This window comes from Apus apus, chromosome Z (assembly GCF_020740795.1).
Source record: "Apus apus isolate bApuApu2 chromosome Z, bApuApu2.pri.cur, whole genome shotgun sequence".
In the NCBI taxonomy this organism is placed as follows: Eukaryota; Metazoa; Chordata; class Aves; order Apodiformes; family Apodidae; genus Apus; species Apus apus.
In genome coordinates this window covers 12275724-12302190 of record NC_067312.1, presented here as the reverse complement: position 1 = coordinate 12302190, position 26467 = coordinate 12275724, and the positions used below count along the sequence as shown (strand labels likewise).

Genomic DNA, 26467 nt, shown 5'->3' with positions numbered 1-26467 from the left:
AGGTTTATGCTTGGACATCAAGCTGTCTCTTTGAGTGCAACCATCCAGCCAGTTCCTTGTCCACTAAATGGTCCATCCATCAAAACCATGTCTTTCCAATTTCGAGACCAGGATGTCATGTGAGACAGTGTTGAACACTTTGCACAAGTCTAGGCAGCTGATTTCAGTCGGTCTCCCCTTGTCAAGGAGTGCTGTAACCCTGTCATAGAAGGCCATCCGATTTGTCAGGCATGGTTTCCCCCAGTGAAGCCATGTTGGCTGTCACCAGTCATCTCCTTATTTAAAATGTTTATTAGTGTATCTTCCAGGAGGATCTGCTCCATGATGTTGCTGGGCACAGAGCTGAGACTGACTTGCCTCTAATTCCCTGGGTCTTCCTTTTTCCCCTTTTTGAAAATGGAGGTTATGTTTCCCCTTCTCCAGTCAGTGGAACTCGCCAGAACACCATAACTTTTCAAATATAATGGAAAGTGCCTTTGCAACTTTATCCACCAGTTCCCTCAGACCTATGGATGCATCTCATCAGGTTCCATGGACTCATGCACATTCATGTTCTTTAGATTATCTCTATCCTGCTCTTCTACAACGGGCCGATCTTCTTTCTCCCAGTCCATGACTTTGCCTCCTGTAGCTTGGACAGTCTAGTTTGGACAGACTAGACTAGACTAGACTACACTGGGGACACTGAGGCAAAAAAATTGTTGAGATTCTCAGCCTTCTCCATAGCCCAGGTAATCAGGTCTCTTACTTGCTTCTGGAGGGGACCCACAGTTTCCCAACTCTTTCTTGTGACCAACATACATATAGAAGCTTTTTACAGAATCATGAAGTCTTCAATGGTGGAAGAGACCTTCAAGATCATCAAGTCCAAATGTCAGCCCTACATCCCCGTGATGCCTGAAGCGCCGCATTTACCCATTTTTTTAACACCTCCAGGAACAGTGACTCCACCACCTCCCTGGCCAGCTTGTTCCAGTGCCTCACCCCTTTTTCTGTGAAGAAACTTTTCCTAATATCCAATCTGAACTTCCTCTGGTGGGGAGTTCTATTACTTGGGAGAAGAGGCCAACACCCGGCCTGCTCTCAGGTAGCTGTAGAGAGCAATGAGGACTCCCCTCTTCCTCTTCTCCAGGCTGAACAGTCCCAGCTGTGACAAAGTGACCTATGACAAGGTGACCCGCTTGGTTGATGCAGGGGGAGCAATGGACATCATCTACCTGGACTTGTCCAAGGCTTTTGATATGGTCCCCCACAGCCTCCTCCTGGAGAAAATGACTCGTTACAGCCTTGACAAGTGATCTGTGCAGTGGGTGGGGAACTGGCTGGCAGACCATACCCAGAGGGTAAAAAAAAAAAACAACAACAAACTGCATTTTTGGCTTCTGTAAATATATAAACCCATCACAGAACTTTCCAGATTTTGAAACTACAGTGGGAGTTCAAATAGCTTTCATAATAAAAGTTGTTTATGTGAATAAATAAATTTATTGGTACCAGCAACCAGGAAACATTTTATGAGAATGTACAGCCACAAAAACCTTTCCAAAGGTTTATGATGGTTTTAAAATTGATTACAGCAGCTGAAATGACACTAAAAAAATTATCAAAGTGAAAGAGTTCTTTTATTTGCATTTGTAACAGCAACATATCATAATTTTGAAAGGGACAGAAACATATTCCTGTGAACTACTTTTTTTACAGCTAGCAGGAGGATTGCTAGCTATTGCAGTTACATTTTTCTCAGCATAAAAGAGAGCACTTGTTCCTGGGAGTCCTGCGCTGAACCAAAAAGCTTTCTGCTGCTTGAAGTCCCCTAGGCAGAAGAGAGGGATACATCCAGCCACCCTGCAGAGTCATGGAGCTACTTCCACATCGTGTATCCTGGAGCTTGAATGCCTTAGTGAAGAGTATTAGTGGGAGCAGAGAGCTGCAGTTCTTTAATCCTGCCTTCTAGGCAAAACTAATCCTTGTTATCACAAACCAACCTTCATGTATGACTGGAGGACTCAGTCATCAAATCCTGTGCTGTTGTCAGTAAATGTTTTACATGTCTCAGCTGCAAGTCTCAAAGTATTCTAATAGCTGTAGCATTTCCTCACTGTGTCACAGACCTGATGTCTTAAGATGCTATAAAAATGAGATCCAGGTTTCCATCTACTTCTATGGAGTGACCCACACATGCACAGAAAGTTTTAAATTTCTTTGTGTTGTGGAAGCCTTTTCTGACTACAACCTTCCCTTCATACATCTAGTCCATGCTCAGTTCTCCCAGCAAGAATTGCCTCTGTTACTGGCTTTGGATGTTCTAGTATTAGAGTTGCCATTCTGTTTTTTTCTGTTGGTTTTTTTTTGTTTGGTTGTTTTGTTGTTGTTGTTGTTTTTCTAAGTAGATTGTTAAATTTTGGACAGGGGAAAGAAAGTTGAATGCAGTGAAGTTACTTAAAGCAAGATACCCATAATGCTAGCATGAAATTTTAGGAAATACATTTTAGTTGCCATATATGGGGATATTGCTGTAGAGAGGAAAATAAGTGTATGTGGTATAGCGGACTATTTTCATATTTCCCAAAAATTATTATTAATGGATTACTGTTCTTATCTTCAAGACATTTTCCCACACAAATTACAAGGAAGGGTAAGGCAACCAAAAGCTTGATTCCCATACATTCTGCAGAGTATCCTAAGACATTTCCCTGACACCATAATAACAGTGCTGTTAAGCTCTTGGCTTCCCAGGAGAAGGATAAAAGTCACAGAGATATAGTAACTTACTGTCTGCATATGAATTGCTGTGAATTAATAGCACAATTAATTTAACAAGAGTTAATAATCTAGCTTTCTGTTATCTTTTCAGGCCTTGGGATTTGTTTGGGCCTAATGCCACTGTTTTAATCCCTCTGTATCAATCTAGTTGCAACCTGTAATACGGTAATACTTTTTTTACATCAAGTTTGCAGCACAAGATATACCTCAAATTATTGCAAAACTCTGGAAAGCAGCCCCAGGAAACTGACTTTCTTTAGATTTGCACTAGGATAATGCAGTGTTTTGGTTCATGGTTCTTTTTGTTAAATTTGTGGGATTTTTTTTTTGAGTGGAACTAAGCCAGATTGTATATATGAAATGTCTCTGTGTCTCTTATCTGTACTGTGCTTTGCCTCTTCTGTTGAGTGCTGTGCAGTCATTATTCAGAAAAAATATTTTCTCCATCATATTATGGCATCATCATTTTTGGTCAAGATTTGTACTAGAACTTCTTAAAAGTATAATTCAGTATTAGGAGTGACAGAGTTATAGTTTTTCTGATAAAATTGAGTTTCTATTTGACTTGAAAAGCCTCCCCAGAAGTACAAAGAAAAGGTCAGCAAAAATAGCCTTGCTGTGAATACCCTTCTGCCGCTGAGTTTCTTGCCTGTGAGTAATCCAAGTACCATTCTTAGCTCTTTAAACCTGCTTCAGGGCCTGCAGGAGCCCTTTCTCAGGTTGACAACTAAATTGAGATTCAGAGAAGAGCATTCTACTGAGCTGTCTGGTCCAAAAGAGTTCTGCTTAACACCTTTTCAGCTGGATTAAAGGATGCTCATACCTGATTTAGCCCAAGCATTCAACAGAACTGTCTTGGCAGCTCATGGCTTGGACAAGTGTACAATTCACTGGGTAAAAACTGAGCTGGCTGGCTGGGCCCAAAGAGTGGTGGTGAATGGAGTTAAATCCGGCTGGTGGCAAGTGGTGTTCCCCAGGGCTCAGCACTAAGGCCAGTTCTCTTGAATATCTTCATCAATGATCTGCCTAAGGGTATCCAGTGCACCTTCAGTCACTTTGCAGGTAACACCAAGTTGAGGGGGAGTGTTGATGTGCCTGAGGGTAGGAAGTCTCTGCAGAGGGACCTGGAGGGGCTGGATCAATGGGTGAAGGCCAGCTGCATGAGGTTCAACAAGGCCAAGTGCTGGGTCCTGCACTGAGGTCACAACAACCAGGGCAGTGATCATTCCCCTGTGCTGGGCACTGGTGAGGCTGCACCTCAAATCCTGTGCTTGGTTTTGAGCCCCTCAGTACAAGAAAGACGTTGAGGGGCTGGAGCGAGTCCAGAGAAGGGCAACAAAGCTGGTGAAGGGTCTAGAACAAGTCTTATGAGGAGCAGCTGAGGGCACTGAGGTTATTAGTCTGAAGAAAAGGAAGGTAAGGAGAGACCTTACTGCTCTCAACAACTGCCTGAAAGGAGGTTGTAGCCAGGTGGTGGGGTCAATCTCTTCTCCCAAGTAACAAGCAACAGAACAAGAGGAAACGGGCTCAGGTTGCACCAGGAGAGATTTGTATTGCGTATTACGAAAAGCTTCTTCACTGAAAGTGTTGTCAAGCGCTGGAACAGCCTGTCCATGGAAGTTGTTGAGTCGCCATCCCTGCAGGTGTTGAGGAAACTTACTGATGTGGTGCCAGAGGACATGGTGTAGTGGTGAACTTGGCTGTGCTGGGTTAACCGTTGGGCTTGATATTAAGGGCCTTTTCCAACCAAAACAATTCTATGGTTCTGTGATCCTATCAATTCCACAGCTGTTCCTGTGTTCTGGGAGGTGGAGCAGGGCCAGTCCACGCTCCCTGTGCTGCAGCGCCGTTCCCAGCCTGCCTGGGCTGCGGTTAATTGGTTAATTGTCCCGTGTCTCTCGCAGGGCTGCGGCGCCAGGTTGCCCACTGCGTGCGGAAGGGAAGTGGAGTCATCAAAAGCTCCTTCTGTGACCCAGCCATCCAGCCAAACGGGCGGCAGAAGACATGCTACGAAAAGGACTGTCCCCCCAGGTAAGGGATATATGGGAGGGGCTCTGCTAAATGGCAGCCTTAGGGCAAGGAAGGTGTTGCTTCCAGTGCCAGATTAGTGGGGCACCTGCAGCCTGCCATGGTGGGAGCTCCCAAGTGTTTCAGAGCGAGGTGGCAGACACCCAGTAATGGGCAGACGAGGGGTGAGCTGCCCTGTGAAGCTTCCAGTGCAAGTTACTGAGCAGTTGGTTACTGAAAGATTTCTCTCCCTTCTGCACAGATACTTTGTTCAGGTTAGGGGCAGGTGTGCCTTAAACCACATAAATTCTTATTTATTTTTAAAATCCTTTTATTTTCTTCACTCTGGTGATGTGTTGTTGTGTATTGCAAAACCTAACTTGCAGAAATGTTTTTTTGAGCCTTTTAGTGCCCTTTTTAAGTATCTTTTGATACTCCTTAGTCCTTTCTTTGAGGGACGGGAGGGCAGTGGAAACTAATTATTATACCCTCTTTATATCACTTACTATTTTGCACATTTTTATCATGTCCCTTCTTATTTTTCCATCCCACAGAGTGCACTTAACCTTTCTTCATTCTGTGATCTCATGGGAATAATTTTTTCTTTTTCCACAACAGAATTTTAATACATCTTCAACTATGTTTAGCAAATAGGGTAAGGAAGACTAACCACAGCATACATTCCAGGTGACAGCAGAACTGTGGGCTTGTAAAACAGGCACAGATTTACTGGAAGGGATCACTAGTGGTTTCAGTTTCATGCTTCGGGTACTGAGACATCTTGCTTTTGTCTTTCATTGACTTTGCTAATTGTTTATCATGCTGTTTGCAATGCCAGTCTTTCCCTAGTAATTCTGGTTAAATCAGAATCAAAATGAAGTCATTACGATGATTCCTTTTAAGTGTATCATGTTATATTTGCAAGCACTGACTTTCATGAAGCTTTAATGTAAAAGATTCTGCAGAGCAGTTGGTTTTATTAGTTGCTTCCAAGTATCGTTCCAACAGTATATGATGCCTCCTCTGGGAATTATGTCTTTGTGCTTGCAGCCTTTATAAATTACTGTTAAAAGCATAAACTCGCAGTCTTTCAGAGTTATTTGTAGATTGCTAGGAAATCATTTGACAGTAGATCAAGCTTGTTAACTAGATGACTAGTTAAGAGCCGAGTCTACACGTTTGTTTGCTTTTTCTCACTAAGAGCACTTACAAACTCTGCTATTTATTCCAAAGGTCCAAATGAACTCAATTTTTTTGCATTTGTTTTAAGTGACTGCATTAATCAGACCTACTCTTGAAAGTGAGGAAGCAGAATTTATCCCATGTTGGGCAGATGGTAGAATTATGTGACTCATGAACCAAGCTCTCCTGTGGAGCAGGCAGAAAAGCTCTCATGTGCTGCCTGCCTCAGTGATGCTTCGCAAGCTCATTCTGCACTGCAGAGGAATGCACTAGTTATTCTGTTGAGGATAGCAAAATACTGACAAAGTGCAGTGTTTTTTTAGTTCTAGAGTCAGGTTGTGTATTCATTTTTCTCCTAGTAACAGAAGAGTGACTGTAGCATTTTGACCAAGGGACTCTGTAAGTCCCTGTTCTGGCTCCCAGAAGGGTGTACATGTCTAAGGAAGAGTAAAAACAAGGCAAGCATAAATTACATCTCTTTCTAATACTCTTCCAGCTGAGTTTCATTCAAAGCATTTCCAGATGCTTTTAAGGCTTGTCGAATCAGTAACCTCCAGTGGACCTCTCTTCCACATACTTGCCCAGCCTCCCTCTGCAACCTTGTAAAACTTCTACCATATATAACTTCCTCTGCAAGAAGTTCCACAGCTTTAGTGCCTAATGTGTGAGGCACCACCTCATTTTAATAATTTTGAATATGACTCTCACTAGCTTCTCTTGTTGCCCCCAAGTTCTTCTATTGGAAGAGATGGAAGTGATGGCAGTCCTATCCACCCTTCCCAAGCCCTGCATTTTGTAGATCTAGTCTCTGTTCCAGGCTGTAGTCCCAGCACGAGATTTAGTTGGTATTTACTTTCCATGGCCTGTGTCACCTCTCATCCAGACTGATTGTTACACATCTTCATCTGAAATCCAAGACAGCACTTGGTGAAGTTTGTTTATTTTTTATTCTAAAGCAAATCTGAGTGTTGGAGGAAGGTGTGACTTTCCCATCTGGCATGGTGCAGAATAACTGAATGTTCATGTGAACCTTGCAAAGACTGAATATTCCATAGAGGTGGCTAAATTCTGTGCTAGAGTTGATGGCAGTGCTGTTAAACACAGCTCTGCTGGGGACCTGCAGTTAATGGTGCAGCCACAGGACTGAAACTGTGAGATGATCTCACATTTCCCGACTGTGAACCAAGTTTTCTTTATAGGAACATCCTGTGTAAAACCAGAAGGATGTTTGCGTAACCCTCCATCTTATGATCTGGTGAATCCCACTGATGGAAAACATGAAACTAGACACTAGGCCACTAATTCAGATATAGGCAGTTTATCAAACAGTAGCTACAGGCAAAGAATGACATTACTGTAATGTTTGTGACTCTTACAAACCGTATCTTATCTCATTAATCCATTTCAGGAAGTTAATTATAAACCATTTAAATGACAGGCTTCTGAGAGGTCCAACTCTTAACATTCTTGTTTGTTGTCTGAATTGGTCTACATTTATTTTCCCACACTTTCTGCTAAATGCATCTGGAGCAAAACAGAATATCTGAAATGTTGCAATACATACATGCCACATTGACTCTGAACAAATTAAAGTTGGCTAAACAGTTGGGAGTTAAAATGTTGTACAATCATTCATGTAAAACTGGAATGATACTGCTTAGCAGGAGTACAGTGAGACTGTAGCATAAATGCCTCCATTTTTCCAGTTATACTGTGGAATATGCTTTCCAGTTGTATGTTTCTTTGGAAGGCAGCTATTTAGCTCCATAGGTGTTAATGATGAAAATCAATAGATACTTCTTGAAGAGGAAGAGTGGTATTTTGACTGCTGACAGTGTTGTGAATCAAAGTTTTGCTCTCCCGTATAAGAAGAATTGCCTGGAGCCTTTTTTACCTGACTACCCTCTTGAACAGAGTAACGATAAATAAATTATTTTACAAGAGCTTTGGATCTCCTTTTGTTTTATATGCTGTTACTGTATTGTCCTGCTTCCAGACTGCTTAGTAGACTCTAGTAGCATAGGAAGAATAGGAAATCTTGTTTTTGTTGTAATATACAGAGTGAAAAGTGCCATGGTGGTATCTGCTGAAAGAAGACAGTCTTTCTTTAGGTGTGACAAAATACGGTGTAAGGGAGGAAACATTTAACCCCATAGGCATGAATATAGCAAACATTAATTCCAAAATGCCATGCTACTACTTTTTCAACGGGATTCATATCTCTTTCAACACACATCATGTAGGTATAGCTGGTGATTGTATAATGAACAAGGCTGTTAGGCCCCACCTTAATCATTACAGACCTTGGAAACTCACTTGGCCTGGGAGGAAAAGAGATGGGTCATGTTTAAGGCAGCTGAATGCATCTGAGAATATTGAATTTTCTCCTGACCTATGTTCCAGGCTGGGTTGGAGGACAGCAGAGCACTAACAGCTGCAGCTGAAAACTAACTGAGGCTATGCTGTCAGCATACAGACTGCTGTCTACTTCAACAGCCTCAGAAAAATTAGTGCTCACACAAATTAATTACCTAAATCAAACTGTTTGTTTGTTTGTTTGTTATCACAATCTTTCCATGCCATGGCTGCCTGTGGAGATAAGATAGTCCTGTCACTTTGCAGGGACCAGGTGATGTATTAATATTTAAGAACCACTCAGTTTCTCTAGTGGTAAATGCCATCAGAAACCAGAGGAAGGAGCAAGTATTGGATGGTGGCTCCCATCAGGCTTCAGTTCCCACCAATTTGTCCCAGTCTGTCACCACAATCAGCACAACTACCTACTGGTTTTCTTCCCCATATCCTTTTCTTTGCTAGGCATCTAAGGAAAACCTTGTTTATAACCTGCGCAAAGCTAAGTCTGTCTAGCAGTGCCCTCCACCCTTTGGCTTACAGCTGGGAGGTCTGACAGTTTAAGATTTCAACTTAAAAGTCACATGTTTGGATCTCAGATTGTCGGGTCAATTCTAGATGTGTGTTCAGCAGTCACCTCCAGTCTTGGTTATACCTCTGCAGTACGAGGAGATAGCAGTAGTTCCAAGATAGATTTTAGCAAAGCAGTCACTTGGTGCTGCTCCCTTCTGTGTAGTCCAGGACTTGCTCTGGGGCATCCTGTACCAGAACAGACAAATGGATGGTAGATGTTCTGCTCTCCTTCCTTTGCCTTCCTTGCTGTTTGGCTACGATGCTGCAGTCTGGAAGTCCTGAGTGAGAACCATGAAGAGACAAGAGTGCACATGCTTCCATGTTAAATTTCTCATACTTTAGTGCTTAAGCCACGTGCATGTATCCTGGAGTGGAAACAGGAAAGTACACCATCAAAAACTCCAGTTACTGATAAGACTAAACTTTCAGTCAGAATAAGTTTTTTGAAGTGTGTGTGGTAAACATGGTACTGGGCGATTAAGTACTTGGCACACCAGTACCATCTGTTCCCTGCACTGAATGAGGAAGAGCTCTGTCAGGAAAATTACATGACTAAGTGTAATTTAAGATTAATCATGAAGGTGCAATAGGATAAAATCTTAATTCTTGGATTTCCTAACTTTGAGGCATTTTACTTTCTTCCATGACTGTAAAAAATATTTTGCGTGCAATGGTTAATATGCATCATTACTGTTGATCAAGATAGGTTCTGTAGTGAGCTCTGAAACTTTATTGCTAGGAGTTTGGTATTTAAACCTGCAAACTGCTGAACCCTCACTCAGAGCCATTTGGCAATGGTGAGGGGGGTAGTGTCAACATGTCTGTAGCTTGAGATACATTATCCGGTTCCATCAAAATTAATAGGGCAATACAAGTTGCATTTGTGCAGAATTGTCAGCAATGTACAAGATACTAAATATGATAAAATTGGAAAGAAGATGCAAGAGATGAAAACAACCTTGAAATTACTTGATTCAGGTTGAGATAATGTTTTTTACCTTTTTTTTTTATTGCTGTGGTCTTCTGAGCTGTGCTAGCTTGTTATCTTTAAACACTTGTTAGTTTTCCTTTGTTGTTTGCAGAAGCCTGGAAGAGCAAGAAACAATCCAAAAGAAGGCAGGAGAAGGAAAAAAATTAATTTGTTCTTTCATTACAGTAGTGTCCAGAGACCTCATACAGGGTTGTAGTTACAACAGGCTGCTTTCTAGAGCATGTAACAAAACAGTCTTCTGCAAAGCAAAAAGAGCTTCTAGGGTAATTAAAAAGGAAATGCAGTATTTATCCATAACTAAAGAGAAGGAGGTTTGGTGTAGGTACCCCAGAGAACAGCAGATGGTTGCACAAATGAGCTGTGTGCATAGCTTGAATTTATTTTTTTTTTTAATTATTAGGGATAGATATCAGTGCCTTCAACATCAGTGACAGCTCATTTGTGACTGAAGAAAAAATTAACCAGGAAACAGAGAAGGAACGTGGAAGCTACAGAAGAAAGGGTAGGGGGGTGTCAGCTTCTAAGGAAGCCAGAAATGCAGTAAGATGGAGACAAAGCAAGGAGCAAAAACTATTATAAAACTATATTTTGAACTTTTACATGTTTATCACAATGGGATTATTTTGCTTGTAAGTCCATTAACTGTAAAAAGGAAAAATAAAATAAAATTGCGTGGGCTGTAAGCCAAAATAATTTTTTTCCACCTTTCTGTCTAGAAAGGTTGTTTTCTAAATAGATCCCTGTTTTGTTTCTAGCATAAGCTTTGTCATGACCTGCTTCAAAACTCAGGAACAAGTAATATAACATTGTCTAGGAGCTCTTGTGGCTTAGAGTTCACAGTGGGGTCAGATTTTTTATACAGCAGCTTGGAGCTGTGTTCTTGCCTTGGGTGCTCAAGACTGGAAGGAAAAATAATATTTTTATTTCTTTATTATTATTTTTTTTAAGTATAAAGGTAAATCTTTAGACACATGTCACAGTTTATGGCAGTGCTTCTCACATGGGAGAAACTCAGAAGTTTTTGCCATCCTTTCTTATCATGGAAGACAGGTATGCAGATACTTGATCCACTCTGGATCAGTATGAGAAGAAATAGGTGGATGAAGCTGGAGAGAGGTAAAGGGAAACTGAATGTAAAGGAGACAGCTCTTTTTGGCGAGGTGTTTTGCATTGGAAAATACTGCACTAGAGGAAACACTTACCTTTCATTTGGTGCACTGTTGCATCATAGCACACTATTGAAGACCACTGTTAATCAGGAGAGAGACATGTAAGGGACTTGGTTTTGCTCCCTGAAGGAACACAGTACAGAAGAGTCCAGCCTAGTGCAGACCCAGCAGCTCAGCCCAGAGGTGAAAGCGCTGCAGCGCACTGATCCCCCCTGGGTGCATGCAGCAGAGCTCTGGCTTGCCTGGTTTTTGGAACTGGGTGCCTTGGTTCTTCTCCCTCTGAAGGTAATGCAGGGCCAGTTTGAGCAGTTGTACACTACTGGCTGCATCGACGTGGGTGAGGGCACCTTCTCCATGTTTGGTCTGTCATTACAAACACTCCAGTGAGTCCCATTTGTAATGAGAACGCTACCTCTTTCTATAATGAGATAGCAATAAACAGATAAACAATAGGATAGCGTAAATAGATGACTAAGCTTGCTAGCAGTACCTCAAATTTGGATTTGCAAGGCCATCTATTCAGCGGATTCTTACACATTGTAGAAACATAATACTTGGTGCCAACTGCTGTCTGGGAATCAGCATCTTCCAGTGACTGGCTGGTACTGGACAATTGGGCAGATGGGAAAGCTTGAGTGATCTGCGCTTCAGATGAAAAGCATGTGTCTAAACCCAGAATTTAAATTACTGGTTCTTTCTCTTGTTGTCTCTGACTTCTTCCTTAATGTGCTTGTGACGGGTAGTTTTCTGATGTTTCTTACCCACCCTGGTTTTCAGATGGTGGGCAGGAGAATGGCAGAAATGTTCAACCACATGTGGGCCAACAGGCCAGAAGAAGCGAACTGTTCTTTGCATCCAGACAGTGGGATCTGATGAGCAGGCTCTGGCTGTCACAGAGTGTCAGCACCTGCTTAAACCAAAGACCCACGTGTCATGCAACAGAGATGTCTTGTGTCCATCTGACTGGACAGTGAGCAACTGGACTGAGGTAAATTCATGTCAAATGTAATAATGAACTTTTTATTTTTCAAAATTTCCCATTATAATCAGCAGATAGAACCAATTACCAGTTTTTTTGCCTTTTTTAAGTTTTGGGGTTTTTTTCCTTAACGTGTCTTCACAAGTCCTTTGTGCAGAAATAAAAAAGCTGCCCTGCTTCCTGAAGACCTCAGCAAATGTTATATGTTAACTGTTTCTGTGGGTTTGGCTTGCTGAGCTTTTGGGATTGTAGAACAGAGCATGCTTGCATGCTAAAAATCTGTATAATACTTATTACTGCTGTGGACCAGATGGGGCAAGGCTGTGTGTCATGTGTGTAGGCCTACAAAGAAGCCTTTGTACATACTTTACATTCATATCTCTTGCATTCATAACTTTGTTGTTTTTGCCACATCATGCAAGCTAAATGTTTATTATTAATCTGAAGTCTAGTTTAGTGCAGTATAGTTGCTTTTTTGGAAACTCCTCTCCCTTCTTTCTCCTAATTTTGTGTTACCAAATTCACTATTGTGTTTGAGAGCAGATTCGGATAATGGACTAACTGAATTTTGTGACAGTATTAATTTGGTTTATGCTGCTCACTAACCATCATCACTAAATGTTGATTGTTTTGTGTATTGAGTGGCTACCATGTTTTAACTGTCTGCAAAAAATATACTGGGACTATATGGCTATCAGTACAATTATACAGAAATGGCATACTGTTACGGAATAAAGCTGGTGTCCCTGTGTCATTGGATTAGATTTGCAAGTTACTGACAAAACTGAATTTCTGCAGCTGTAGAAATTGGGGGAGTATAGGACAGACTGTTTTTCCTGACTAAAGTGATTTGTCAAGAGACTTGTAACTGCAGAATGTGCTTTATTGGTGGATGTAAAGGAGAGATTTTACACGTGCAGAACATCTTCTGCTCTGAACTTACCTGGCTATTAGAAAATAATTCTGTATCTTATAAACTGAACAAACTTAATTAGGCAGATAATTAGGACAGAGTGTTGTAGCCATTCTGAAATCTCTTTTTAGTACATGACCGTAATCTAAAGCAGAGATTTCCAAAGCTAATTCTGGGAGACTGCCATCACCTCAAAATGTTAATGCAGTTGAAGGTACCTCTTAACTCACATGAATGCAAATCTAAATCATCTGAGTAGCAAAGTCTGAAAAAATAAGTGTGCTGTATTTCTGTGCAAGCAACAACATTAGTAGTTGCATCATCATCAATAAGCAAAACACTTTAGCAGATCACTTCAGAAGACAAATTGCAGCTGGTGTAATCTTGCATAGCTCTGTTTACTTTAAATATGCTGTGCAGCTGAAAGTGCAAGGACAGGCAAAATAGCTAATGAACTTACCTACTCTGAGGTTACTCTGCTTTCCTTCCTGCTCCTGTTGCTGCAAAGCTGATGGTATTTTACAGGTGTTAACAACAGAGGGAGCCCCAGTTACCTAAGTTGTTCCTGCTGCCCGGCGACCTAGACTAGCTGTAAAAAAGGTTAGATATTCCAGGGTTTAACGATCGCTCATGACTTCATGTTGAGCACCCGGTTTAAGCCAGCTGACTTAGTTGGTCTTGCTCTGCCACATCCTAGGAAGACTTCTTCCAGTCTTGTACGTAACATCTCCATTCATACCCAACCAGTCATCCAACCTTAGTACCTCAAACCAGACAAGTATGTTGAAATTTCAGAAAGTCTTTAGTAGAGGGAGTGCTGCTGAAGGCATGGCTGTGCCTGTGGGGCTTAGCATGAAAAACATCACAGAAGAACTGGGTCTCCTTAGCTTCCAGCACACTTTATACGCAGCACTGCTCCTGATTAAATAGAAGCCAGAAAGGTTAATTACTTTCAGTCTGTCATTTAGGACAGACATGCCAGGAGCCCTGGCATCATGTGATGGTTGCACTAAGGCTAAATGAAAAATCCCTTTCGTAAGTTAACAAGGATCTGTGAGCTGCATGGGTGATGACAGTGAGTTTGTGGCACTGTGAGTAGCCAGCACTGAGCCAGTCAGTGATATTTTTTATGAAAAGTGTTTAATCTATTTCTTATAACCCTGGTGGAAAAGGAATTGGCTAAACAACTCCTGTGATTCACTGAAGAAGTAAAAGCCTAGCTTGTTACTTTCATGTTTTGTCTTTATTGTGTATTTTTTTTTCATTACTGTTTCCCCAAAGTGACACTTAATATTTTAAAAATTGGAAAGAGCTCCATGGTAGTGGAACATATCTCAAGTGAAGTGATTGTTCCTCACGAAAAGCTTTGTTATTGATTATTTATAATGATGTTTCTTTATTATAAACAGATGCCATTTGATACTTTTTTTTTGTAGCAGAATGAAGGGAGGAGTTGTATTAATTCTCTTTCTTTTGCAGTGCACAGTTACTTGTGGTGGTGGAATAAGGACTCGTAATGTCACTTGTGCGAAAAATAATGATGAGCCATGTGATACTTCCAAGAGACCAAACTCTAAGGCCTTGTGTGGCCTCCAGCAATGTCCTTCTGCTGGAAGATTTCCCATACCTCCACTGGCACCCAGAAGAGGAAAGATCATAATCAGAAAAACAAGTACTAATCCCAAGCGGAGTCCTCCTCACAGAACACCCGTACCAAGCCCGAGGTCCTGTACAACAGCAGAAGCACCAGAGCCTGAAAGTGGAACTCCCCCTTTGCCTACATCCTCTGGTTTGGGTAATGTCTCAGAAGAATCAGGCAACAAAACATTGCAAAATAATTTTGCCAGACCAAGTGATGTTTACAATTACCCAGTCGTTTCTACTGAAAATAGTTCACACCAAAGTACTACTTCGTGGCCTTTCCATAATACCTTAAGCACTGGAAGTATAAGACATGCTGAAAATATTTCTGAAAGGGAACCAGTTTCTACTGTCAAAGGCAAAGTGCAAAGAAGTGAGGACACTCCTGTCTCCTCTTTTACCAGTAGTCCAGAAATAACTTCCAGCTATGATTACTTAACTGAAGAATCTGGTGACATTGATGGGTCAGTTGGAGGCAGTGAGAAACCAACTGATCTCCTTTACAACACAGAACGCAATCCTGGAATCAGAACCAGGAGCACAACCCTAGATACCAGCTCTCATGTCCTTCAAAATGAGAGTGTGACTTCTGAGCCCACCCCTGCATCTCATCACCAAGAACCTTCTACACTTCTTCCTGTTAGTAGAGGAGCACAAGGTCTGGCATTTCCAACAACAGCAGACTATATTAGTCTGCAAGTTGATGTGCCTGTTGTAGAAGTAACTACCCAAGAAGCGTCTGTTCCAGTAATGCCCACGGTGTTTGGTCATGTACTGAGAGACCAGACTGACAACAGAAGAGAGATGAAGCTTCTTGACACCATAACATCCAGTCCACAATCATCAGCTCTCCAACATGTTCTCAGGAACCAAAATGCAACACCTGAGGGGGTTTTGACAAATGCCACACCAAGCAGCCACCTGGTAACATCCAACAATTTGCCTGGTGATTCCTACTGGATAGTAGGCAACTGGAGTGAGGTAAGATTTTTTTTAACTCGTAAGAAGTGGAAAGTATGAACAGCTGCCTGAACCACTGCTGAGGAAGTAAAGCTTCTGAAGTTTGTTGCAATTATCTGAAGTGAGTATCATACATGCATTAATCTGAATGTATGATGTACTGGTCACACAGAAAAGTGGTACCTTGGAATATCTAATGTTAGATTGCTTATATAGAATGTGTCTGTATTTTTGGATTCTGCAAAACTAAGCATAGCTTTTCCAGGGACATGACATTCAGGTTTGACTATAACCATAAATACCTCAAGAGTTTTGTTTTAGGACAGAGCAAAAAATTAAGCTATTTAGATGACTCTTACAGACAACAAATGAATATGCTTGTATTTCCCCAAATAAGTGCAAAACAAAAGTTAGCTGTTATTATGTTCTAACATTCACTTATATACAATTTCTCTGTATTAGGTGTTTTCTAAATTAGTGTTTGCCCAGGATCATGTAGATAAGCTAATTTTATTACTATGTAAAGCTTAGTTTTCCTTGTCTTTCCAAGGGCACTTACTCAGCTTTCCCTGTTTAACTCTCCCACTTCCATGTAGGTTGTTCAAAACACAACAGCAGTTGCTTTCTTCATCACTTTGCTGACTTAATTCAAGATTATTTATGCTGTTTCTCATGCCAGATACATGCTTGGCGTGTGTTGGATTTTACTCTATCCATATAGTTCACTGTCCCTCCCTTTTTAAGGGAGAAAAAAGTAGATTAGTCTCCAGCCACTTTTCCCCCCTTCCTGCTTCAGAATACAGTGATAGTGACTTCTTTGGCAAAGAGTGTGCACTTGGGATCTGGACTGGCATGATCAATGTTCCCTTACCTCAGACACTAAAACCCTCCCAAATGCTGGAAACACTTAGCGACATTTTGAATTTATCATCTCAAAAATTCTTTTCCTACACAGATTTCCAAGAGTCTCACACAATTTGCTTCAGATTTTCAGCATCATACACTCGATTTGCTGAGTATCTCATCAGGAGTATTAGGAATAGAGAGGGAACAGTGCTGAAGATTGGATGCAATGACATTTTGCATTGAATCCCCAAAAATCACTGAAGGAAACAGTACAACAGCTGGTACAGGTTTAGAATGGGAGCTTGGTAAACAAGAGCAGTGCATGGTGTAAATCTGAATTAGTATTTTCTTACCAAAGCAACAAAAATATGGCCTTCGGAACCTTAAGTAGGACTTAGGTGAATCTGAAATCTTCTTTTGAAAATGTCAGAAAAAGTGGATTATCTAAAATGGCTCTGGATATTTCTATTTAAGTTCCTGGATTGTTTCCAGAAAGACTTAATAACACTTGAGTTTCCCCCTGGGCTTTCCTCTCACCCGTGTGCAGTGCTCTACCACCTGTGGAATGGGGGCTTTCTGGAGACATGTGGAGTGCAGCAGCAGGAACACATCTCACTGTCAGCACATGAAAAAACCTGATGTTGCAAGAAAATGCTATCTCCGCCCATGTGCTAACTGGAAAACAGGAAATTGGAGCAAGGTAACTTAATTCAGAGCTGTGTGTGAACAGTAAGTTTGCTAACTTCAAAGAGTAGCAAGTTCTAGATACTTCATTTAAAAAATAATTATTTACTCAGTTAATGCATACATGATTCCTAGCTGACCATTCAGCACTAATTTACTAATTTCCTGACTAAGTTATTTATGGAAACGCATCTGCTGTGAATTCTGTTCTTCCTGTGGGGATGTCGTGCTCATTAACTCTTGCATCTAGATGATCATGTTCTGTGGAGATCCTAGGACAGAGGTATACATGTCTGCTTGTGGCATCCTTCTGATCTCTGCCTCCAGAGGCATATCCTAATTCTAAGAAGCAAGTGGCAATTTGGGAGAAGGAATCAGCATGTTCCTATTCACCTTTGCCACAGTTTGTTATCTCTTATATTACCCATTCATGTGACCTCTTGAGTTTTACATTACAAGAACTGAAGTAAGATGTACTGGGGAGAATGTCTGCTATGGCTAGGGTGGTCCTAGTTATGTACACAAACCTGGTCAAGAAATAGACACAGAAGAGTGACTAAGGTGGTAAGTAGAACCCAAAGAGTTGCATATAAGTTCTTTTGGGGATGGTAAGATGTCTGATGAACGTCTGGAAGGACTTCAGTGACTTCTTTAAGCTTGTCACATTTTGTCTTCATGCTGTCTAAAATCTAGGCTTCACAGAGTGGATTATTTTTTAGGACTCAAAAGAGGAAAATTACAAAATTCTATTTGAAATAATGTTGATTTAATAATGAAAAAGGCACAACTCTCAAACTTTCTCAATACTAATAATTTTTACAGACACTATTATTGCTATTGAACTAGAGGACAGATTTGTACAAAGAAAACATACTTATAAAACCTGGGCTTCATCATTGAGCTCTTTGACATAGAATTGATTTGTTCATGAAATACACAACTCTTTAGAAAGTCTGGGAAAGGCCACATTTAAGGCTTCAGAATTAATTTTAAGTGTAATGTAGACATTCTGCAGGCCTAGTTGCAGTGCAGCGTATTTCACCTTCACTTTTTCTTCATAAATGTTACTGCTCTTTCAACAAGTAGGTTATAGTTATGTCACAGAAAGTGGCTAGAAATGAGGTTTAATGATAAAATGTTACAGGAAGCAAATGTTTTACAGTGTTAGTCCAATTATGAGGCCAATTTGACAGAAAAGGCTTTTCCTAGCAGATTTCAGTTGCATTAGCCACCCTTATTTTCCAGCAATTGAACTATACCAACCTAGTTACAATTTCATGTGCTAAAATGGCTTTTTGTTTGCCTTTGCAAGAGGCAATTTTTTTTCTCATTGCTTGTTTCAAACATGTTTATGTCACCTTATCACAGCAAGATGGCTGTATTCCCCTGTTAGTGTAGTCAAGCTTTCTCTTTGTCTTTTCTCTAATCAAATTGTCCTTCAAATTAAAAATCAGCAAATGCAGTTCTTCCTCTGCAACAGGAGAGATGCTGGGCATTGGTAGATGGGAACAGAGCCTGGTACTGCTGCTGCAAGAGGCCTTGGAGCAAGCTCTAGGGTGAAATAGGAGTCTGGAAGGGCTTGCTTGGTTTGCCAGTAGTGCTCCAAGCTGAGGAGCAATTTCACACCCTGTGAGTGAGGCTCAGTGTCTTTCCCTTCTCTCCCATTCTCTCATGCCCAGGCTGCTCTTGGGTATGGATTCAGCTGCTGTCACAGAGGAGTGAGGAATGTGAGGGTGGGAAATGCTGCTGTGGAAAGAGTCCACCATCTCCCAGTAGTACCAGCAGCAGCTCAAGTCTACAGGCCAAGAGGGAGCAGTTCTGCCAGCCTGAGCAATCTATTGCCACAGCTGAATGAGAAATCAACTTAAACAGCTGTGCCTCTTTCCTCCCTTCCTCCCTCAGAAAGAACTAAAGAACTGACATCCTGCATACAGATTTGTGTATTGTGTTTATTGCATTACGACTCTTTCACCATGACATTTTTTAAAATAGCTGTCAAGATGCAAATATGCATTTGTGCTATTAGCAGCTGTTGCAGTGAAGAAAGGGAAATATTTGTATGGTGTGTTCTGATTTGCTGTGATGAGAAACACCGTTTTTAAGCCTAACAACAGATTCTTGTTGTAGTAAACCAGGAATTCCCTCTGTGAATCAGGATGCTCAAAGCTCAGGCTGTCCTTCTCCTCTGTGACTGGGGAAGGCACAGCTGCTCAGCATCATTAGGACATGTGCCCCTTTCTGTTTTGTCTACAGTGCTCTGCAAACTGCAACGGCGGCTTCAAGACCCGAGATGTTCACTGCATTGATGTTCGTGAAAAGCGACTTCTCAGGCCCTTTCATTGCCAGTTACTCGGGTATAAACCACAGTTCAACACGAGTTGTAACACGCAGGCTTGCTTGCAGTGGCGTGTGGAGCCCTGGAATGAGGTATTGCTCTTCAGAAGAAGCTTTGGAAATGAGCCCTTAGTTGTCAGCAGTGACTCTTAGGCCTGTTAGGTGAAACATTCACTTGAAGGAAGACACACAGTACCACTCAGAGGCTCTGCAATCCGTGTGTGTGATTACAGCAAAAATGATCAAAGACGTTTGTAGTATTTCCCAGGGTCATTTTTGGGATTGCATGTGATACACAGTGAGAGCTGTAAATTACCATCCCCTGAAAGAGAGAAGCAGATGCCTTGGAAGATTTGTTTAAGCTATCTTGCTTGATCAGGAAATGTGATTATTTCAGACTGATCCTTTTTGCTGCTATTTTAATGTTGCTTTCTCATTACAATTCATTTAGAATTTTCCTTAACATTTTTGGGCTGCAATTTAACAGGGCCAGAGACTAAGGTCAGACATAAGATAAATTTGACTTTTGGGTCACTTTGTAATACAAATCCGTGCCAACAAACCCATAGGCAGCCAGGCATATATTTATGTCAGCTAAAGCACGTGGTCCAATTACATTTTGGTGTTTGTTCCCACTTTAGTAGGAGCAGCTTTGGAGAAAGTACCACAATGTTTGCAGCACTGTGGACCTGATACTTTTGGATTTTCAAAGATTTGATGACATTGCTTCCTCAGAGACCACTGACAAATCACACCTGCAATAAGTACACCAGGGCATGGCTTTCTGGTCAGAGCAGCCAATAAGGGTTGAAAAAAATAAGAAAACCCAAATGATTGCACCCACTTAAAATATTTTATAAAAAACTTGTCCAACCCTGGCAGCTGTCCTCATGCTAAGGATATTGGATAAAATTGAATTGAAAAAGTTCTTGCTGACCTTTCTCAGATGTGAGCTGTGGTCCTAAATCCATGGAGATGCAGTTCTTGGAGGAAAGGAACACTGCATTTTCCAAGATATATCTGCCATCTTATTTCATGTCAGAGTATGAAATATTTTGTGTATTTAAAGCAGGCTTTACTGCAGACACAGTGAATAATAGTAAAAAAATCACTCGGTAAGTAATACTGGAATGTGGACAAAAGAATGTTTAAAAAATAACCTGGGTCACTGTGTGATGTTTTTATTTCTGAATACTTAATTTATTATATGGATTGGGTGAATCTCAATGTCCCCAACCACCTCATAAAAATGAGATGTTGCATCTAATGAACTTGTGCTGTCTTCAGTAAATATTACAGGTTAATCCTGCAGACATGTAACTTCCAATCCCATTCTTGTTAGAGAAGTTACTGTTGCTGGTGGTGCTGCATGAGCAGTTCTGTGTTGCCTGTTCTATGTTGTCCCCTCCATGCTGTCCTGTGTTCCTTGCATTAATACACGTCAGTAACAGCTTTCCCTCAAGTATTTTGCACCAATAATGTTTTCTTCAAAAATGTGTTTCTTTCCAAGCACATGGTGAAATAAATGTCTCACTACAGAGCTTTTCTTCATATCTGAACTGTAAGATATGCAGGCTAGCTGGACATCTTTCTAAATCACACAGGTCACTGACAATGCTTTTTGTTACCTGTGGCTCCACATTTCTAAATTAAGAACCTTTCCTCTTGTCTTTGTGGTCTGTTTCTGGGTTCTCATCCATGCCCATCTCTTTCCTCATGGGTTTGTGCACCTCTTTTATTAGTGTTCAAGAACATGTGGTGGTGGCCAACAAAAACGACGTATCTACTGCCCAGAAGAGGGCTACTGCGACCGGACAAAAAGACCTAACACCACTGCATCATGCAACAGGCAACCGTGTACACAGTGGATTAACCAGCCTTGGGGCCCGGTAGGATTAAGTCCTTTTCTGTTTTATTTGTTGTCCTGAGTTGTCCATCTTTGGTCATACTATGTCTGTGAACCTCAGTGCCTATGGCAAGTAGGGTTTCTTATGCACAGCTGGAGCTACAAAGGAAGATCTTTTGAAAATATTACTAAACATTTCAGAGCCTGCCCATCTCAGTTCCTTCAGGTGACAGATATTGTAGCTTTTACTTTTTGTTCCTGCATTTATTTTTGGGTGGTAGTCTGTTGGTTTTTTTATTTCATTTTTCTAATAAAAAAGGAGTTATCATTGACATTCTTTTTGTTAGTCATTTAAAGTTTTGCACTGGAAGAAGCTACTGGGTAGTAAATTCAACCATGTTCAAATATAGATACAGAATAAGGAAACATTTCAAGAAGGTGAAAGGTTAAGAACATCTTTATCCTTTCAGATAGAGAGAAAAGGGAGAAAACAGTTTGAATTGCTAATAAAAGCCCCGATGCCACCTAACTGAAACCTTCCAGTGCTGCTGGGCTGTTCGATCTGTCTGTACTTTCAGAGTCTCTCCAGTTTTACTGTTCAGGACTATTTTGAGGGTTTGGAGGATGATCCCAAAAGCAACTTTGTGGAATATTGGACTTGCCCACACAAACATAAATTCTGAACTTTGTGTAAAAGCCCTCCTTTGGCTTCTGGAAATCTAAATATGACGAGTGTTTTTGGGGAACCTTCCAGTATCTGCAGTACATGTTTAGTTACAAATAAACTGTATATCTAATAAACCTCTCCCTCTGGTTTCCTTAATAAACCTATTCATACATTACACATAGTTCTCACAGCAGACATTGAAACATTGAAAGAACACCAAAATGCAGAATGCAGAAACAAGGACATAATGGAGAGTCATTTAACACAGTAATGAGTTGTTTTTAATACCAAGCCATTAGATAGGATATGAGTATAGTGTCATGTGAAATTAATGTAACTGTAACACTTAAACATGGAAGTGAAAATCTTAGGACATAAATAAAATAAGCAACTGAATACCAAAATGCACAGTTGCTATTTTACTGATTTATTAATCTCATCTATTTTACTTTATTAAAAAAAAACTATTTTAAACATGAATCTAAAGTTGCCTTAAGAGTACCTAAGATCTTTTAATGTACTGCACATCATTAATACTGTGTCTTATGCACAGAGATATAGTTAGAAACAGGATAATATGCAGAAAAAATAAAAGAGGTACCACTCCTGTCTTAATCTCCCATGCTTTATTAGCTGACATTGTCTATCTGTTGAAGTATTTATCATTTATCTTACTGGAAACTATTTATCTGAAGAGAAAAAATTTTAAATGAACAGGAATTCTCAGACACTCTGGGATGTTGGAAGAATTTAGTACATTTACAGAATAGTACAGGAACATGCTTTGAAAATGTCCTTTTTTTTTATAACTGCCTGTGTGCAGCCATAACAAGCAGCCAGCAGTTGTTTTGTGGTCATGAAGAAAGGGTAACTACAGTGTAAATGTCACCAAAGAAAAAACATCTCAGTGAGCTTTTTTGAAATCTTCAGCTCAGTCATTTCTATACTTAACATTGCAATTGATTATTCATGTTTAGTTTAGAAGATGAGAAAACACGGGAAACAGGAAATGTCAGTGTGCAGTACTAATTTGGATTACTACTCTGACTTTGTAGGACTGACATTTCAGGTCATCCTCATCCTCATTTGAAGAAAACAATCCTTTTACATTCCAGGGTTAAACATTCCAGGGGGCTGTACTATTTACCCCTCTGTGGTATCCTGCCAAATCTGGCCACGATGCACCATAAAAGGAGAACACAGTACACAAAGTACTCAAATATTAGCATATGACACCATTTCCACATGGGAGACTTTTACATATGTTGGAATTACTCTCTTTCAGTGCACTGTTTCTTGTGGAGGGGGCATTCAGCAAAGAACTGTGAAGTGCATGAATATAGAAAGTAATGAAATTGAAGATGACAGTATGTGTGTGGATAAACCAAAGCCCACAGATTATCAGAAGTGCAATCTGCAAGACTGCAGGAAAAATACAGGTATGATAATACACCTGCATCAGACATTTTGCAAAAAGCTCTCAGTTTGTGCCAAGATTCTGCAAGAACTGCGAGCTGACCCAGTTAATTAGCTTGTTTTGAGTACTACAGGCTCAGTAATTGTAGGTCAGCCTAACCTGCTACTGCTCAGCTGCGCTGCTGGCAGGCTCACTCCAGCCCTACTGGCCTTGTGTTGCTACGATGGGGAATGCAGTTCCCTGAGCATGCATCCCTAATTTATGATGCCGCAACTAAATGAGCAGGTCTGCTTGTGCTGGCCTGTTTTAGCGAACTCACAGGCTGCTTTTGGGCTGTGGAAGGACATGCTTTGAGTCCAAACATACAGCATTTCTTAAGGCAGGTGCCCTTATGGGAACTGCAAATTCTGGACTGGGAGTGCAAGCAAGAAAATGACACAAACACTATAAGAAAAATCTGACTGGCAGTGAACCCAGAAACAGTCGTGGCAGTAAGAATTCAGTGTCCCACAGGGTAAGAATGTCTCAAAAAAGGTGGAGAGAAGTCCTCTTGCGAGTCCTTCTGGAAGAGCCTTCAAAGGCCTTTTGGAGGAGGATTCTTCCCTCTTAACAAGTCAGCAGTAAGGGTTCAATCTGGCAATGAGTCAAGAGGTTGACTCCTCAGGGCAGTGCAGATCTGGCGTTCACTTGGGAGTGATGCATCACGCCTCCTGCTGTTCAAAGATCTTCGGTGCATGTTTTGCTGTAGGGTTGAATTGGTCTGCTTATTTCCCATCCCTCTCATGTTCAAGAAGACAGACTGAGAGAATTACTACCTACACAGACTGGAAATAGTTATTTCTCTGAATAAAACCTCAAGGAGCCAGTAAGTTATAAGAAATGTCCTACCGGCTAGAAGAGTGCAGTCCAGTATTGTGTCACCAGCAGTGGCATTAGAAGATGCTACTTAGGGAGAATACAGGAGCTTAATCCTTTCCTGTAATTCATTTCCAAGGAATCCCACAGCATTTACAACCAAAATATTAGAGGCATCCTTTTTCATGCCTTTTATTTAAAATTTATAGAACTTTTTCCACTAGCATGTTGCATCTCTTTTTCACTCTGTGTTGCTGTCTGCTTCCACATTCTCCTGTGACACCAAGTTCCAGAGGTTCACAGCCTGCTGTGGAAAGAAGTGCTTGTATATGTTTTAAACTACCCTTATCTGGCTAATCCAACCACCTTCCTGCTATTGAAAACCTTGATGCTTCCTTCAGCCATTTCTTCTCACAGCTGAGGACCTTCATTTTGTACTTTCCTACTGAATTTGACATGTCTCCATTTATTAAAACTACCACAGACCTATCAACACCATAATACAGGTGGAACCAAGCCCCTGGCTCGTTGTGGTGCTGCAGAAACTGAAGTGTAGTCAAGCTGAGCATGTAGTTGCACGTGCCTTGTCTGTGCTCTTCTGCCTGCCTTGCAGGGCTCTGCCTCATGGTGCCAGTCCATTGTCCCCATCTTAAATGCACTGGCAGAAGAATGCCAAAGTACCAGGTGCCCAAATCGTTGCTGCATTTTCTCTGTCAGCTCTTAGAAGCAGAAACATCAAAGTGGGGGGGGAAAAAAAAAAATAAAAAAAAAAATCAGCTATGTCTGGTGCAAAAGTAAAGCCTCACTGAACAGTAATAATAGAGTGTTGTATTTTCCAAGACAGAAGGTCATGCGAAGTTTAATGGGACCTGTTCACTTGAAAGTCCTAAAATTCCAAGGGGATCATGCTGACCTGTAATACAAAGGAAGATAAAGACATCATAAATAAGAGCCCTAACAGGCATGACTGTCTGGCTTGAAGCAGTTTAAAATTCTAGAAGTACAGAAAAATGGTCAGCAAAATACAACTAATTCTTCTCTTCTCCACCACAGGGCTGCCCTGCAGCAAAGACCAGCTGTCGGTTCACTTCTGCCAGCGGCTGAAAGGCATTGGCAAGTGTTTGCTGCCATCAATACAGACTCAATGCTGCTTCACGTGTAGCCAGCCCCAGATTCGTAACAAAGCAAGGCACTGGGATCAGCAAGGCATCAACCAGCAAAACTACACTAGATCTAGAAGAAGATCCCCTCAAAACCAAGAAAAAAACAACCAGGCTGCCCGGCACTAGCTCTTTTTTATCTAGTCACTTTGAGCAGGGCTTCTGTTTACAGATTTTATGATCTTTCTTTTTTTTTTTTTTCCAGAACCATCCAACATAAATGGAAATCTGTGATCAAAACGGGGAAAATGCATCCCTTAGGGTTATCAGTCCTCATTTACTGCTTGATTTTGTTTCTCTGTAATAGTCCAGAATTTGTAACATAATTTGCAGTGTACCAGCAGTTAGTACTTCTTAGGCATGCATAGAGACTAGAAACAGGCTTACAAGAATTATTTTTTTTTTAGTGAATGTTTTACTTGTTCTTTCTTCCATCTCTTTCCCAAAACCCACTTGAAACCACAGCACCACTTACTCAAGAGTGCTGAGTGAAGGTGGCTGGTGGGGCAGCACACACAGACCTGCACTGTGGGCAGTGCTTATTTCATTTAAAGGCAGAGTTTTATAGTAACTGATTATGATATGCATGCCAAATTGAAACAATGGGGATTTCAAAAGAAAAAGTATTAATTTAGTACTTGATTGAACCTTTAAAGGATACCTCAGCAATAGCCTGTCCTGGGCAGTTTTCTTTTGCTGCAAATGTCTTGCCCTAACTTAGAAACCCCACTAAATCTGAAAGCAAAGCATCTATTACCTTCAGTAACAGAGCTGTCATTTAATCCAGTATCTCCTAGTAGATTTTAGCCTACATCCACAAGAGTACTCTGTCACCTTGTTCACAGCAGACTTTTCCTCTGGAGCAAGTCCTTGATCATAGGCAGGGTTGAGGGCACCTGGGAGAGGAGCCTGAGACTCAGGGTATCTGTGTAGCTCTGGTCCTCAGGCATTAGGAGAGCACTAGACAAACAGTGTGCCTGTTGCTATTGAAGAAAATGGCAAAACAAATTTAGGGAAACCAGACTTGACCCTTTGAAGCAAAGCTCGGCATTTTCAGAAGAGCTGGGCAGAGTCTGACATTTGGATTCCTTAGAAATTCTGTAGGATTTGGACACCCTGGTTCTTCAT

At 41.0% G+C, this 26467-nt stretch overlaps 1 protein-coding gene across 1 annotated transcript in view; it reads left to right on the top strand.

The window, feature by feature from the left end:
- Window positions 1-25855, top strand: part of ADAMTS12 (ADAM metallopeptidase with thrombospondin type 1 motif 12) — a 160837-nt gene extending 134982 nt beyond the window's left edge. Inside the window, exons 17-23 of the mRNA XM_051643449.1 lie at window positions 4668-4794; window positions 11815-12025; window positions 14409-15551; window positions 16924-17076; window positions 19314-19487; window positions 23193-23346; window positions 25233-25855. Of these exons, the coding sequence (XP_051499409.1) occupies window positions 4668-4794; window positions 11815-12025; window positions 14409-15551; window positions 16924-17076; window positions 19314-19487; window positions 23193-23346; window positions 25233-25468 (2198 nt within the window). The 3' untranslated portion in view covers window positions 25469-25855. The remainder of the gene's footprint in view (window positions 1-4667; window positions 4795-11814; window positions 12026-14408; window positions 15552-16923; window positions 17077-19313; window positions 19488-23192; window positions 23347-25232) is intronic.
- The last annotated feature ends 612 nt before the right edge of the window (window positions 25856-26467 follow it).